We start from the raw sequence: 18,057 nt of genomic DNA, 5'->3' as shown, positions 1-18,057 counted from the left end.
AATGAAATTTATATTTACATTAATATAAATTGTATATTATGAAATATATTTTATATGTATATAAATACAATTCTTATATAAAACATTTATTATAAAATATATTTTATAGAAACATTTTATATATCAAATATTTTTTACTAAATTATTTTAACAAATATAGATTGCTCTCATAAAAAAATGCAAATATTTTTATTATAAAAATTTGTAATAAAAATCTATTACTCAACCTCGATCACGTGACTCGTGATGCAAAAAAGTGTGCATATAATTTACATAATTGTAAGTTATTTAAAATAATATGACATTATTTCATATAATAAAATATATTTTAGATTTTGTATATGCCCTAATATAATTTTTAATAAAATAAATAAGCAGGGCTTTTTAAAAAGCTCTCGCATATGTTATATTTAAAACAGATGAAGGAAGTATGTTCTGTGTCTTTTGTCCATCATTCATATTGCATGCTGGAAAAGTAAAACAGTCTTTTAAAGAATGTCTTGGATTAAAATTTGATAAAATACAACATTTGGTGTCTTAGATGCAAGAATATTTCTTAAAAACAGCACAAAAGTTCAATTTCAACCTTGTTTTTAACCAACCTAATGTTTTGTGCATGTTGATAAAATAAAATTAGATATAAAATAAGAGATTACTGAAGATCACAGTTGTTTTCCTGTGAGGTTTACCTGAGCAGATGCTGCTTTGTCTCCCAGTTCATTAGTTTAACAGCCTGGAAATGTTTTCATCCCTCCTGATCCGTCCCTCTCAGCTTTTCTTGACATTTATCTGAGTTGAGACAGACAGTTCATCCTTCCTGCTTCAGAAACCGACCCTGAGGGGACAAAACTAAAATATCCACATCTTTTACACATACATAAACTTATATTTAAGAAAACTAATGTAAAAAATTGTGTCAGTGTGCCTACATCCGATTTTGATTTAGGGATACTGACAGTCTTTTTTCATGGATTCAGACCTGTTTGTGTTTTAAAGTGAGGTTCACTTTAGTTTTTATTAAATTTCAGTATCTTACCTGTAGGGGTTTAAATATTTTTTGAATTTTATAATTAAAACACCTGTGTCTGCCTAAGTAGCTAATGATGTTTCACTTTAAACATGCTGAAAATGAGAAACTACACAGCAAAAAGACAAAATCTTACAAAGTTTTTGGTCTAGTTTCTAGTGCAAATATCTTAATACACTTGAAATACAATAAAACTAACTTAGATGTAACTTTTCAGCAAGATATATGGACTTATTCTAAATCAGTAATTCTTGAATTTTGATTTAAGAGTTCAAGTTCCACTAGCAGACTATTTAACTTATTGAAAAAATTTTAAAACTTGATTATTATTTTTTTCATTTTACATTCTTTGGAAGAACAGTTAAACATTCTCACACTGCAAAAACACAGGTTAAAACTTTTAGTTTTTACTCATTTTAGTTTCATTTTTAGGTTTCATACAGCCAATCCTTCATTTTGACTTCTGCCTTTTTCTAAATAGATCATTGCATATTACATTGTAAAAATACAACATTTTACCAAGTATTTTGGGACTAGTTTCTAGTGAAAATATCCTAATACACTTGAAGTGATTTACAGTAACTTTTCAGTAAGATATAGGAACTTAATTTAAGTCAGTAATTCTTGAATTTTGATGAAAAGTAATTGTATAATTGGTTGATTATTTCACTTATAAAAAAACCTCTTCTAAGTAAAATAATCTACTTCTTTTCCTATTTTAAGTAATTATTTACTTAAACCAAGCTCCAATATCTTGCTGAAATTTACTTATAAGTTAGTGTTATCTTATTTCAAATGAACTAAGATATTTGCACTAGAAATTAAACCAAAAATACTTGGTAAGACTTTGTGTTTTTGCAGTGCATTATTCTATTGGCAGACTTTTTTTGCTCTTTTCTTCACGTCTAATTTAACTTAATTATATATTTTTTGACTTGTACCATTCCCCGCTGCTGCTCTGTCAGCATCAGTAGCCTTTGTACAACAAGACAGACAATAAACAATAGAGTTTAACATTACACACACACGCCGTTGTGTTTTCATGACTTGTGAGGACTTTTACGTTGACTTCCATTCATTTTCTACAGCCTAACCCTTAACCCTCCCTGAACCATCACATACCTAACTTCAACCCTAATCCTAAATCTAACCATCACAAACCTAACCCCTCACCCAAAAAGAGAAAATGTCCCCACAAGAAGCCATGGTCCCCACAATCCCACATTGTACACAGGTCCCCACGAGGACACAAAAACCTGGTTCACACACACGTCCTTTTGTTCCCTTCCTCTTTAGTCTGTCTTTTACACACTGGCTTTAAACAAAAATGGTACTTCTGTATTCTGAGAGCCCAACCCACTTACATAATGATGCATGCATTTCTACCCACACTGATGCCGGAATGAGTGTGTGAATGTGTGTGTGTGAGGGAATGTGTTTTGTTCACCAACCACAGCAGTCAATAAGCTCTTGTGACTGGATCGATAACAATACCAGACTCTGACCTGCATTCAGCTGATTATAGACAGCCAAATCTATCCAACATGCAGAATTTTTTTATTGTCTTTAATTTTCAGTTTCTTTGAATCCTTAGAGTTAAATTTGTAAGTTTGGTTGCAGCTGAACCAGATAAAAATATCTTTGTTAGCATGCTGCATTTGAAATTCTGAGAAAAATTGGTCGATTTGGAGAACTCCACTTGGTAATCAATGCTGAATCAATAATAGTTTGTGCTTCTGTCATTCTGAAAATGCATGTGATATTTTTCATGTATGGCAGCAAAGCATTACTTGTACTGATTTTAACTGCAAAAATGTGTCATGATTCTGGCCCGTCTACCTGCTTCGTTTTCCTCCTCAGCTTTCACCTCTCCAGTCAAGCCCGTCTGGTTCACTAGTTACATTTACTCAGTTACATTTACTTGAGTAACTTTTTTGAAAAATTTATTTTTAGGAGTATTGTTACTATGCTGTTCTTTTTGCTTTTGCTTAAGTAATTTTATCACAAAGTGTGGTTATTCTTACATGAGTAAAATTTCTAGATTTTTTACTCTAAATGAAAAACATATGTTTTAACCAAACATTTACCACCTGCAGTTTGTGTAAAGTTTCATAAGTTTTTTTTCATTGAAATAAACTGAAAAATTTATTTTTGTCTGATTTTGTTTTTGTTACTTATATGAATTGTCATTCTAGTCCATAAAATACCCAAATTTCCACTTAACTTTATATTTTGGTCCGTCTGATGATGTCATATTTAAATATTAAATAATTGATAATTTGATCAGTTACTCAGTACTTGAGTAGACTTTTTACCAAATGCTATTTACTCTTACTTGAGTAAAGTGTTTGGGTATACTGTGTGTGCGTGTGTGGGTGGGTGTGCGCGTGTGTGTGTGCGTGCGTGTGTGTGTGTGTGCGTGGGTGTGTGTGTTGACTTTGCAGCAACAAGCCATGGCTAGAGGTTAACTTTAATTACAAACCACACATTTTTTAGACAGAACGAACGAACAAGCCCAGGCCACTGCTTGGATTACACCTGTAACATTTCACTACCACCCACTCGTTTTAAACAACTTAAAAACAAATAAATATAAATCCACCCAAACCCAACACATTAAGGGCAAAGGGCAGCTTTCCGAGTCTATATCTAATACAGATAAGAGTCAGATCTATCAGGGGGAAAAACCTAAATCTTTTACTCTGCTGAGTGGATTAGGTGTGGATTCAGCGCACACCCTGGAGTAGATCGGGCGTTTATCCACTGCGCACAATATAGCTGTTTAACATCACAATACCAGCAGGACAACAAGCTCCTTATAAAGAGCCTCTTTACTGACGGGGTGTGTGAGTGTGTGTGTGTGTTGGCCAAACCGGTTGGACCACGTCAAGACACCTGAATGAAGAAATGGAGAACTAGTTTGACCGGGACTGACTTTAAAGCGAAAGAAAAAATAAATAATAAAAGTCAGGCGTTACCGGCGGACTACTAAGTTCAGGTGTTTAATCGTTTATGTCAGCGAAAAGCAGCGTTTTTGTTTGTCTGTTTTGAAGAAGTTTCCTTTAGCTTTAAGTGACCGATTGTTGCGGAGACATTTCGGTGTCCCAGTTTGGAGGAAGGCTGCGGCAGGACAGACGCACACATCTGTAATAACACACACACACACACACACACTCCGATACAGCGACAGAAGCTGCGCTGCGCCCGTCACCATGCCTGTGCGACAGAAAGGTAACTCAACTCTTTTTTTTAAAATTAAATATCCTCCCGTTTTACTATCATTACAGCTCAACTTTCTTTATTCCAAACTGTTGGAAATAAATCGCCTTTAACGCTCTTAAAATGTCGCGTTGATCGGATTCTCTTTCCGCCGGTGCACAAACTTTTCTGAAACGCCCGCAGTTTATGGTTTAATTGTTCACTGCTCTGACATGTGAAGTAAATAGAAGCTATTTCACATTAGCAGTTCACGCTGACGATTCCAATTTACAGAGATAGCCTATATGAGTAATAAGGGTTTAGCCGACAAAAAATGTTGTTGCGGTCGCGTCATGTCCCTGTCTTATCATGTTGAAGAGTGCAGGTTTGAGTTGTATTCAAGAGTAAATGGCACCAACAAAGAAGACGGAAAAATCCTACAGGGTAAGCTGGTTGTTCGGAGTCCTGTATCCAGGCTTATTAATGGAAAGTTGAGTGGAAGAAAAAAATAGGGCAGAGAAAATGTCACAAGCAGCAAGCATGACTGAATTGTTTTGGTGTTTTCAAATCAAAGTAAATTTAGAGATTCGTAATCCACGTTGCTCAATGTTTGATGATTGGGGGAGTCCACTGTGTTTTATAAAGTAAAAAAAAAATGGAAATAAAACTTTAGACGTCACTTTATGAATATTCTATTTTCATTTTCCAGCACGACTTTGCAACTAACAACTGTACCAAACATTTCAATTCCTGGACTAACTGTTTAACAATTCATTTAAGTTTTGGTAAAAAGAAGATGGGAAAAAAACATTTTCTTTACTAAATATAATAATTTTAAAATTTTCCAAGAAACTGAAGTTTTGGGTTCTATTACCAAAGTTATCAGAAGTAAAATATTTTAAATATATTTCTCTTTGTGTAACGAATCTATTTATATGTTTTACTTTTTGATTATAACTACTAAATTGAATAAAATTTTTAATGTTATTTCAAATTACTGTGATGCGTTTGCATTTTAAGTCAAATTAAATTAACCCAGGATACTAAAATGAACTTTATTTCTAAAGTTCAATGGTCACACATTTACAGGTTTGTTTTTTCCAGCTGGACCAGTTGTTTGCAGGAACTGCTCCACATTGACATTTGTCTTCAGGCAACAGAAAGATTTGGAAACACCTCAATAAAAACATTACTGAGGCCGTTCTTGTAAATATAACTTTAAAAACAAGGATAGTTTACATCAGTTTGAAACCAATTTGTGAAATAATTTAAGAAAACTCTTTGTTTTATTTTAATTTGAGTGTATAATTACATTATTTTAGCCAGGTTTAATCCAATCCAGCTCTTAAACCACAATAATCTACAGTTTTATAAAGGCTAATCTCCTTATTTTACTTTGGATTTTTTGGTCTTATTTTGCAATGTCGACGTTTTTGTGACATTTTATGTATTCTTATAAGATGCCCAGCGGGCCCTGGAGCTGCTCCAGCAGTACCGGGTCAAACTGAACCAGAGACAGCAGAACCAGAGTCGGAGCAAACAGGGTTCTGCAGAGGAGGACCGTCAGCTGACGCAGTCTTTGGACCGAGTCATCAACGTCTTCCAAAGTCAACTCTTCAGCGCTCTTCTTGGTAAGAACATTTTGCACAACAAATAGGAACAAGCATAATTTTTTCCTTTTTTAAATCTAGAAATAAGAGTTTTAGACCATGAAATATCCTGACACATTGTGAAAAAATGCATAAATGAATGGGGAAAAATATGTACAATGGCGAATTAAAAGCTCATTATGGAAAGAAATAAAGCTGTAAATTTTTGTCAACAAAAACACCAAACAGAAAGTTTGAGATTAATTAAACTCAGAAGTTTCTGAGTTTGAAAAGTTGAAAAATTGCTGTAAAAAAACTCTGAAATGTTCAGATTAATGTCAAAAATCTTCTTGATAAAAGAAATTAGTAAATTTCCACCAAAAAATTCTGAAATTTTGAGATTAATATCAGAAGTTTTCTAGAAAAAACAAAAAAAACTTCTCAGTTTGAAAAGTTGAGAATTTTTTCTTTTTTGGCAGAAATTTAATTTACTTATTTATTATCTGTCTATCATCTTCGTCTTAAATGTGTGTATCTTTAATGATATATTGTTTTATCTATACTTTAATATTTTTACTCTCATTAAAAATAACACCAGTTAGCATTAAATTCCAGAGTTGCTGCAAAGTTATTTTCTGTACATTAGTTCTAACTTTTAACAAACGGCATCTGTTTTTCATAGTGTGAAAATATTTGATTGTGTAAACAAGAATATCTCCATTTAAAGTAAAAACCGGTCAGTCAGAGGATCAGACTCGCTTACTGAAGGCATCTGACTTTACATCACCTACACTACCAAATTTCTCTTTTTGCATGTTTCTAAACATGTTTGTAGTTTGTTTACAAGCTGCTCACCTTTCACTCATTTTCCTCTCTGGTGTTAAAGTTGCATCATGATAATGGAAAATGTTTTATAGTTTAATTCTGTAATTCCTTTAATGAACACTTGATGACTTATTGCAAACGATTCATCTGCAGCTAAGAAAATACTTCTAACATGTGAAAAGCTTGATTTAGCATTAATACAGTGTACAGTTAATCTGTTGGCTATTTATTTCAAATTCAAAAATATTTTATTAATCCCAAATAAAAATTAAATGTGGTTAGATTCTGATTAATTACTGACATGTTCAGCAAATGTCTTTTTTTGAGTCTGTGTGCTCTAGTTAATGAATCAATCATAAATTAGTTGACGATTAATTCAATTAATCACAATTAATTGTTTCAGCCCTAATTTCCAAAGCTTATTTAAAAAACTCCTACTTCAATTTTTCACAAACCACGAGTGTGTCTATGTTGTTGGTGATGATGAATTTTATTTCAGACAGATATTTCACCAAGAGGGAACCAAACATAATAAAAAGTAGAAGTTTAGTACTTTTTAAGTGTAAATACAATGCCGTACTATCAAATATACATACTCAAATACATGCAAATACATGACTTGTTTGGTGACTATGAGTCTGAGAAGAAGTATGACGTTCTTCTAGATGTTCTGCTAAAACCTCATGGCATCACTGCTTTCTTTCTCTTCTTTATCTCTTACTAGGCTGTAAAAGTTACCAAACCTTTTGGAGTTTGCTTTGTTGATATGAGCGACGATTTATTACTTAATTGCCTTTGCATGCATACAGGGAGGGGAAGTAAAACCTACAACTTTAACACCTTCTGCTACATTCATAAAGTGGCCGTACTGCAAAAAACACAAAATATTACCAAGTGTTTTTGTCTAGTTTGTAGTAAATATCTTATTACACTTGAAATGAGACAAAATTAACTTAAATGTAACTTTTTAGCAAGATATAGGAGTTATTTAATTGAATTGGCAGATTATTCCACTAATTAGGCAAAACTGTCTAGTTGTGAAATAACTGACTTCTTTCCCAATTTTAAGTAATTATTTACTCATAACAAGCTCTTATATCTTGCTGAAAAGTTATTTGTAAGTTAGTTTTGTCTTATTTCAAGTGTAATAAGATATTTGCACTAGAAACTAGACCAAAAATACTTGGTAAGATTTTGTGTTTTTGCATTGTAGTAGTTTTAATAAGATAAGTGGAAGCTGTTTTTACTTTTCCTTTGAAGGTATGAAAACATGAAAACTTTTTGTTGCAGTATTCCATCTGTACACTTGAGGGCCTCAGTGCTCAAGCTATCTCTGTTTGGCTAGCAGTGTAAATATTGAGACGTTTAGAGATTGTTTTATTTTATTCTCAGTAGCTATTTTCTGAAGGACAATTTTGTTTACAGAGACTATATAGTTAATTTTATTTGCTGCTTTGTTATTTTTTTATATTTAAAATGTCTTCCAGTTCCAGTGTAAAAGTTCATTAGAATTTAACGTTTATTGATCTTTGAGAATGTGTTCTTTCATAATTAACATTATGTTACTTGAAAATGGTCTCAAAACAACAATATTATCGTTTATCACAATAACTTCTGGGACAATTTATCGTACAGAAAAGTTTGTTATTGTGACGGGTATATTTGCACATACCCAGATCTCTGTTTTGTATTCTAATGTTGCAGGAATTGCTTACAACAAAAGAAAACATTATTTATTTGCCTCCCCTTTAGAAGCATCTACATATTTGTTTTTCACTCAGTAGGTAGAAAATCCAGAAATTTTACTCAAGCAAGAGTAGCAATACTTCCTAATTAAATTACTCAAGTAAAAGTGTAAAGTACAGCATAGTAAAAATACTCCTAAAAGTACATTTTAAATAAAAGTTACTCAAGTAAATGTAACTAGTTACTACCCAACTCTGATGCTTTGACAGTAAAATTATTGCTACTCTTATCTCAAAACTGTGATACCAGTTACCTTTATTGCGCAGTGTATCCATTTGTGGGCCCTTTGTTTGGCCCTTTAGTGAATAATCATAAGTAAAGTATTTGAGGCTGGAGGAGTAATAGCACAGATCCTGCTTAAGTTGTGCAGGAATTGAACAGAAGAGAGAACAGCAGCCGTCACCGTGACTAAATCTGACAGAGAACACCATGATTGCAAAGAGGCTTGTAAGAAGGAGCAGCGAAGGTGAGGAAGCTAAAGCAGCTTGACCATAAAGCTCAGTATGACATTTGCTAATTGAAAGGTGAGTGATTAGCAGATGTGATCTGGCTTTGAGTTTGTTCTAAGAAGGAAAGGACTCTGTACTTTCTTTTGTAGCCAGTTTGAAATAAAACAATGGTGTTTCCCTCAGTGTTTTATAAGCCTGGCAAGCATCATGTAAGTTTGAACAAATATGTAAAACAAATGTGCAAAAGTCTTCCAATAACATGGATGTTCACATTTCCTGTCAACTTTAAACATTTGTTAACTCAAAAACATGTTTGGCTGCTGCAAAACAGCCAAAACACTGAGGAAATCAAGTTGGAGGTTAACCTCAGTCCAGCAGCTTCTGCCCCTAAACACTAAATAAAATACAAAAATAACCCTAAACAAACTACAACGCAACAACTCTCAGTGAGGAGTTAGCAACAGTTAACAGCAGTTAATATTTGTAAAAATAAACATAGGTAAAAAGTGCAACATTGATTATAACAATTAAAGACGTATACAAAACATGGCAAAATTACTCATGAAACTCTGTAAATGATTAAATTTGTCTAAATAAAATATGTGTTAAAATATAACATTTGTAAAGAAAACACAGAGCTGATCCTAATACATACCACAGTTACCGAGGGCAACAGAACAAAAGGGGAGGAGCTGTAGGTCGCTGGTTGCTATGGTAACCGCCAACTGTCAAGAGCAGCAGAACAGAACTTTGGTACATTTTTAGCAAAAGTCTGGAGAAACAGCTCCAGGATTAAGTAAAATCAATTCAAAGAATAAATAAACAAATTTGGACAAACTTCACATCTATAATATTGTTTTTTTTTTTTTTTTTCCAAAATCTGTTTATTGTCTTTTACATTTCAAAAGAGACACACAGACAAATAACTCACAAGTGCACGAAACACCTAACAAAACCAAAAGAAAACACATTAACAACTTAAGCATTCAAGGTGACAAACTTTAGTTGATTGCAGTGAGACAGAGTACTTTAAGTTTGTTATCTCAGGGGTGTAAGTTGAGACTTAGTCCAAGAGATTTAATCACAGTCCACAAGCTGGTACGAGGTGATGGCATCGCCCTCCCTGGTTCTAGGCATCCCAACATCAGTGTTTCAGTTTCATACATTTTTTGAGCAAGTGAATACATTTGGAATTAAGATGAAGATAACAGACTTACATTCACTACAATAAAAACATAAGTAAAATTAGCTAGAGTACATTCAGTCAATCGACATTATGAGTATTTATATTTTCCAAGAATAGCAAAAACTTTTCCCATATCTTTTTGAACCCACAATATTTACCCTTAATCATAAAGGTGAGTTTCTCCAAGGCAAGAGAGCTTGATAATGTAGACATCCAAGTTTTTAATTGGGGTCTGGTTACAGATTTCCAGGACCTGGCTATACTATATTTAGCCTGCACCAAACAATAAATTATGGATTTTTGATCAACCTTGCTTATTTGAGTTTGAGTGGGAAAAATTCCTAAGATACACAACCAGGACACGGATTGAGTTTAGTACCGACGATAAGTGAAATTTTATCCAAAAATTCTGAATCTCAGGACATTCCCAAAGGCAGTGAATCAATTTGTCTTTATCTCCACATTTAGCACATGTATCCGGGATGTTGGAATTAAATTTATTTAGTAATGTTGGAGTAACATATGTTCTCATCAACCATTTGTATTGGATTGACTTAAATTGAGTATTAATAGATTGTGTCTGTGCCTTCAGACAGGCCCTCTGCCATTCCTCTACTGATATATTACATTTCCAGTCTTCACACCAGGCCAGTCTTTTGTGTTGTGAGGATGTCTGGGATTCTGTCTCTGATGATGCTATAAAAGCAGGATATTAGGTCCTTCTTCAAATGGCAATTTGTTGCCAATTCTTCTATAGAAGTAAAACTAGGTAATGTTAGAAACTTTTGAGTACCCAAGACAAAACTTATGATTTGCATAAACTTAAAAAAATGTTTAGTTGGAATTTCAAATTTTTGTTTCAAATCTTCAAAACGCATCATAATCCCTTTATTAAATAAATTTGAAATTTTGCATAAACCTTTAGCATACCATGTTTTAAAACCCATGTCTTTCCTACCTGGTTCAAATGTCATGTTGCCCCAGATCGGGGAGAATTGGGATAGTGTTGGTATTTCATTTTGAATTTATGTACATCATACCATACTCGGATAGTGTTTTTAACAAATGGGTTGGAAGTATTTTTTAATAACTCTTTGCATTTCCTTGAGTATAGATATGAATTTAGGGATAAGGGAGTGGTATTTATATTTTCTATATTTACCCACAACAGAACGGTTGCTGAAAACCAGCAGGATCCACTAGCGAGCTGAGCAGCCCAATAATACCACTTGAAATTTGGCACACCTAGCCCTCCTCTGTCATATGGAAGATATAATAATGATAAACATAATCTGGCTCGTCTGTTGTTCCAAATAAAGTTATTTAGGATGGTCTGAATTTTTGTAAAAAAAAAACGTCGGGAGGATTAAGAGGGATAACCTGGAAAAGATATAGGAATTTAGGGAGACCGTTCATTTTGAGAATATTTATACAGCCAATCATAGATATAGGTAAGGTAGACCATCTATCAAGTGATTCCATTGTTGAGTTAACCACTGGTGTGTAGTTTGCCTGAACCAGATCATCTATGTTTGGAGTAATTTTTATGCCTAAATAAGTAAGGCTGTCTTTTGCCACCTGAAATGTTGTGTGAATTGGAGGATTATTTCTTTCAGCCTGATTTAAAAATAGGATGATGGATTTAGATTCCTTAAGTTTATAACTGGAAATATAACTAAACTCAATGATAGTTTTAAGTAGTTGGGGGATTGAGCAATTTAGATTAGACAACATTAAAATAATATCGTCGGCAAATAGTCCAATTTTAGATTCAGTATTTTTTATTCTGACACCATGTATGTTTTGATTATTCCTTATGGCAATAACCAATGGTTCAATTCCCAGAACAAAGAGGAGGGTGAGAGGGGACAGCCTTGACGTGTCCCCTACCTAGATTAAATGATTTAGATACAATGTTATTAGTTATAACTGAGGCAGAGGGTTTATTATAAAGTATTTTAATCCAGTTTATGAAATAACTACCAAAACCAAATTGAGAGAGAACTTTGTAGAGATAATTATGTTCCACGCTATCGAATGCTTTTTCTGCATCAAGTGAAAGCAAAGCTGTATCAGGATGTTCATATTTAGCATGAATTATATTCAGAACATGACGGATACCGTGGTGAACTTGCCGCCCCTTTATGAATCCGTTCTGATCAGAGTCAGAAAGGGATGGTAAAAATTTCCCAAGCCTGATTGCTAGAACTTTAGATATTATTTTGGCATCAGAGTTAATAAGTGAGATTAGTCAGAAAGATTCACATCTAGTGGGAGATTTCCCAGGTTTAGGTAGAACTGTTATGATCGCATTTCACAAGGAAGGAGGTAATTCTTTAATGGTATAACTTTCCAATAGCATATTATAGAGGGGCTGCAATAATTTGTTTTTAAATATTTTATATAGGTCCAAAGGAATCCCATCTGGACCAGGTGATTTTCCTGATTTTAATTTATCTGTTGCATTTGAGAGTTCATCTATAGATATTGGCATATCCAGTTCTGATTTAGCTGTTTCACTAAGTGTGGGGATGTTTACACAATTAAGAAAAGAGTTAAAAAAGATGTTTGTGGTTTGTGCCCTTTAGACGTATATAATTTTGAGTAATAATCTTTAAAGAGATCATTAATTTTTTGAGGATCAGTAGTGTTTTCATTTGCAGCTGTAATTTCATTTATTGCCCTCTCATTCTGCAAAGCTTTAGTGCGCCACACTAGAAGTTTTCCTGCCTTCTCTCCCTGATCGTAGTAGGATTGTTTCAATCTGAATATCTCTGATGAAGCTTTGTTAGTTGATAGTTTGTCATATTTTGCTCTCAATATTTGCAGTTCTTGTTGCTTTTCTTTAGAACCTTTTAGATTGATCTCAAGCTCAGTCTCTTTTATTTGTTCTTCAAGTTTTAGCATCTCCATGCTAGTTTTATTAGCTTTATTTTTTGTGTAGCTTATCATCTGACCGCGTATAAAAGCCTTAAAGGCTTCCCATCTAATAGATGCTGTAGTCTCAGATTTATTAAGGCTGAAGTAATCATTAATATTTATCTCAATATATTTCAGAAATTTGGGCATTTGCAACCAGTGGGGTTTTAATCGCCAGATAGGATTAAACGCAATTAAGGTTGAAAATTTAAGCATGCATAGTGAGTGGTCAGAGACCAATATGCTTTTGTAGGCACTACTTTTAATTCTGGTAGCCAAGGAGTTTGAAATTAGTAAATAATCTATACGGCTATAGCTACTATGGGTAATTGAGTGGCAAGAATATTCTTTCTTTGTTGGATTCTGTACTCTCCATATATCTCTTAAGTTTGGTTCAGACATAAAATGTTGTATAACCCGTCTACTTTTAGGGTGGGACAAATCTAAACCCGATGATCGGTCGAGATTAGGATCTAAAGTACAGTTAAAATCTCCACCAAAGATCACATCACTGTGTAATAGAGAGAAACAAATTATTGTAGAAATCAGGGTCATCTATATTAGGACCATACAGGTTAACCAAAATCAAGTTTTGGTTCATCAATGAGGCTTGGATTATTATGAATCTCCCAGCAGGATCTATGATGGTCCTTTTTATACATATAGGTAAAGATTTATGAATAAGAATTGCCACGCCCCTAGCATGTGGAGAAAATGAGCTGGAAAATACTTGACCCGGCCATCTTCTTCTTAGTCGTGCAACTTCGGTTGTAAGTAAATGTGTTTCTTGGATAAAAACCACTTTTGGATGGTATTGTTTAAGTCTATTCATTACTTTTTTGAGTTTGATCAATTTCCTAAGGCCTCTTACATTCCAGGAGATCACATCAACAATGGACTCAGTTCTGCTTAATGTCCATTTATCATCTCTTTCTGTTTTTTGTCTCAACTGTAGGAACTTGAAATTTACAACATGAAGAATATTGCACCTTGAGAACACTGAACATTTACAAACACAAAAGACTTTCCTGAGATTTCCCACCAGTGGGAATCTCCACCTCCCCTTCCCCTCTATTCTGTGACTTGGCTTTGCTACTGATCCCAGAACAACAGGAGCAGAAAAAACATTTACTTAAACAACTCGCACCTCAACCTTAAACTGCGAACCCCGACCATGGTATCTAAAACTTGTTCCCCACCGCTAAGAGGGGGAGACTTAGTGGAAATGTGTATTGTCCAGGATCACCGATCAATTGGAGTATTGATCCTTATTAAACCTCGCTGGCGCCATCTAGCGTGTAAATGTGGTTACCCGTCAGTTTGTTTTGTTTCCCGTATAAATTTCTCCACCTCCGTTGGCGTGTGGAAGAGGAAGCTTTTACCGCGGTGGAAAATCCTCATCTTTGCTGGGAATATCAGTCCAAAGTTTATATTCAGATTACGGAGTTGTTGTTTCACCCGGTCGTTTTGTTTCCGTTGTTTCACCACATCCGCGGATAGCAGGAAGAACATCACATGGCCGCCGTTGTACATCACCTTTCCTTTCAGACGGGCTGCAGTCATCACCCTCATCTTGTCTTGATAGTTTAGCTATTTCACGATGATCACGCGTGGCGGGCGGCCTGGAGCTCTCTGGCCCTGCAGCCTGTGGGCCCGCTCGATAATGGGGGGGATGGAAACGCGTCCCGCCCCAGGACCTCCATCAGCCAGGTCTGCAGAAAAGCAGCGATGTCCCCTTGCTCTGTCTTCTCGGGTAAACCCACGAGTCTCAGGTTGGATCTTCTGTTTTCAAGCTCGTCCACCTTCAAAGCGAGATCCTGGGTTTTCTTTTGTATGGTCGCTTCTTTGCCTGTTAACGAGGCGACGCCGTCCTCCAGGTTGCTAATGCGGGATTCTGCAGAGGTAAACCTCTCGAGGAATACTCCAACTGTGTCTTTAATTTCTTGATTTGAAGTTATAACCTCCCGTAGTTGCCTGGTAAAGTGAGTTTTCAAGGCTTGGATAGCTTCCAGGAGGTTAGCTTCAGAGGCTAGCTAGCGTTAGCCTCCTCCATGTATCGGTTTCCGCTTCGCTTCCAGCGTCGGATCCCTCTTTGCTGGTTGTTTTCGCTTTTAATTTGTGTTTAATCGGCATCTTGGCAGGTTGAATTGAATCCCAGGGAGTTTGCTCGTACGAAAAATATCTTAGCAGTGGTCTAGATATCTAATTGCAGGGTATATTGGTCGGAGCTCAGAGCCCAGCAGCTGCTCAGTAAGACGCCATAACCGGAAGCCATCTATAATATTGTTAAAATAAAACTCTTGTATACATTGACCAACGTATTGGTTGTGTATAATTTTGGCACTCATCAGAATATAATGTGTTCAGTTGTTGACTGTATGGGGTTTTCTTTATAACTTTGTAGTTTTCTGTTTTTATTATGTAAAACACTTTGAAGCACCCTGCTGCTGGAATATGCTATACAGATTAAGCCTCTACCACTGAGCTTAGCAAGTTTTCTCAGGGAAACCCCTGGTGTTTATTATTATAATTATTATAACTCCTTATGAACTGTTTCATTAATTCTTTAGTCATTGTTCAAAGCTCTAATATCTCCACAGATATACAGGAGTTCTACGAGGTGACAATCCTGCAGGACACTCAATGTTCTGAGAAACTTCCAGCTCCAGCAGAACAATCACCAGTAAGTCCTTCGAGTCCCCCTGCCTCTGGAGAACCATCCAAACCTAGCAAGACCAAGTCTATCAAATCCACCTCCCTACCTAACCAAGATGGAGCGCCTACAAAAGCATCATCTTCTCCTACAAGACAGCCCAGCATACCACAGTCTCACCCCGCCAAAGTAAAGTACCGTGCTCCTCCTCCACCAGTCCAACCAGAAAGCTCTAAGTCTGCAGAGCTGGTTATTTCCAAACCCTCTTCACCCTCTGCTGCCTCGCCTTCCAGTGTTACTGTCAGCAGTGTGGAAACTCCCAGTGTTCCCACTAAACCATCTCAAAATGGAACCAACTCGCATGCCACTGACGCAAAGTCACAGAGTACAACAAACCCAAAAAACCCAGCTGCCTCTAAAGACCTGAATCTGGTGACTGTCTCTGCGCTCGTCTCCAGCACCATCCAGGGTCTTGTGTCACCAACCACTCCAGATATAGCTACTCCTACTAGCATCACTCCAACCATCAGTCCCAGTCTAAATACAGGCTCGGGAGCTGGTGTTTTTGCAGCTGCTTCCATCAGTAAAGATCCAGGAAAGAGCGTCATCAATGCAAGTAAAAGTCCAACGAGCCCCAGTCATGGAAAATTCTCATTCGAGAGCAAAAGTCCAACAAGTCCTTCAGCAAAGCAAAGCAAAGGACTTCCTCTTAGGTATGCTAGCACTCTTATTTCCTTGCTGTTGAGCAGTGGTAGTAATACATTTGTTGACAGTTTTGCTAATGAGTTGTAGGACACATTTAACAAAAAGAAACAGTCGTCCAAGATGTAATATTACTAGGGCTGTGGTAAACTATTATTTTAGTAATTGAGTAATCAGTCAATTATCCTGTAGATTAATTGAGTAATCAAATGGAAAACTGTCCTGTTCTGTACTAACTACTTAAGCTAGTAGACCACTTTTTTCTCGCTCTCTGTGTCGACTAAGCTACATGCAGACACGTTTCCATAGCAACTGACAACAACACTTTGTTTAAAAAAGTCAAAATATTGTAATTTTACACCTCAATTAGGTAATGACTACTCAACAGAAGATTTTAAATACATTTAAGTTGAATATATTTTTAAAAAAATGTATTCAACTATTGTTGAACAATAACTGACGGGCGTTTTCTCCCAACATCCGCCATTTTGCAGATTAGAGTAAGATGACGACGAGTATGGCGAATCGTATTTTGATGTAAACCTTTTGTGTGTGTGTGTGTGGCTTCAAAAAACATGAAAACAAAGGAAATAACTTCAGTATGTTTCAGATAGTTCTATAAAAGCATGATACAGTTCCTCTTAAATTTTTTGCCATTAATTGCCGGTTTTGTTTATAACAAAAATCTATTTTTAATTTGAGTTTTTGTTATTTTGTTAGTTTTAATTAACTTTAAAAACCTTGGTGAGTTCATGCGCTGAAATTTCTTTCTTCTTTCTGTTTCCAGTCCAACCAGCCCTGGGCGGGGAAAGGCTACCAGTGATAGCCCCGGCTACGGACCAACCCGCTCCAAGTCGCCCGCAGCCCCACTGGCCACAAACAGGGTAGGCCAATTCTTCATTCTGTGTCTGTGCTGAAGGAAACGTGGAGAAAGTAACTCACCGATGAAGCTTGAAGAGCGAGCTTAGAGAGTTTAATTGTGATTTGCTTCCAGAAAAACAAAACATTCACCTCTTTTTTCAGAGTTCTCTTTTTTGTTCATTCCTTTGCAAAATGCTGGCTGTTTTTACACAATTGCATTTTCATGGCTTGCATTACATTATGTAACATGGCAAGTGGTGTCAGATCACTTTCATACGATAATATGGTTTAGTGTAATGCAAGAAAAAGAAAGAAATGTTGGAGGTTTAATGGAAATAGTGTCGCTGGTTTTGTATGCACATTGAGTTTTGACATGATGCTGTTTCTGGAGATTGGGCTTGGGATTTATTTGTATTTCTTATCTAAGGTGTACTTTTTAAATTATTTTAACAATATCTGTGAAAAGATATCTGCTCCTGCTGGTCTGAATTGTTGACATTTATGTGCTGCTCAGATTCAATTATAACCAGAAAGAGAAACTTTTCTTGAGAAACATTTTCTTTTAGTTCCACTTTAAGATCTAATATAGTTTCTGAGGATTCACAGTTTGACCAGCCTTTGTTTCTCCTTTCATTTATGAATAAAATAATGAAAAATACAGGTGCACCCTCACTAAATTTGAACATCATTAACAAAATAATGTTTTGCTGTAATTCAGTGTAAAAAAATGAAACTCAAATATTATATAAACTCAATCAGAGATAAAAAAATTCTGTTTCTTCCTGCTACATTTGAGCAGGAAATGTAGCAAATGTAGTTGCAAGTTACAAACTGCAAGTTTTTGTAGTTTGTAACTTGCAACTACAAAAAATTTATTTCAGACAATTTAGAGAATTATATAA

At 35.3% G+C, this 18,057-nt stretch overlaps 1 protein-coding gene across 1 annotated transcript in view; it reads left to right on the top strand.

Moving 5' to 3' along the window:
- Positions 1-4,181: 4,181 nt before the first annotated feature.
- The window catches only part of LOC116725863 (translation initiation factor IF-2-like), a 52,677-nt gene continuing 38,801 nt past the window's right edge, over positions 4,182-18,057 (top strand). The window contains exons 1-4 of the mRNA XM_032572260.1: positions 4,182-4,258; positions 5,686-5,856; positions 15,540-16,305; positions 17,082-17,178. Coding sequence (XP_032428151.1) covers positions 4,240-4,258; positions 5,686-5,856; positions 15,540-16,305; positions 17,082-17,178 — 1,053 coding nt within the window. The 5' untranslated portion in view covers positions 4,182-4,239. The remainder of the gene's footprint in view (positions 4,259-5,685; positions 5,857-15,539; positions 16,306-17,081; positions 17,179-18,057) is intronic.

Source organism: Xiphophorus hellerii, chromosome 9 (assembly GCF_003331165.1).
Source record: "Xiphophorus hellerii strain 12219 chromosome 9, Xiphophorus_hellerii-4.1, whole genome shotgun sequence".
Classification (NCBI taxonomy): domain Eukaryota; kingdom Metazoa; phylum Chordata; class Actinopteri; order Cyprinodontiformes; family Poeciliidae; genus Xiphophorus; species Xiphophorus hellerii.
This window is presented reverse-complemented; position numbering and strand designations above follow the sequence as displayed.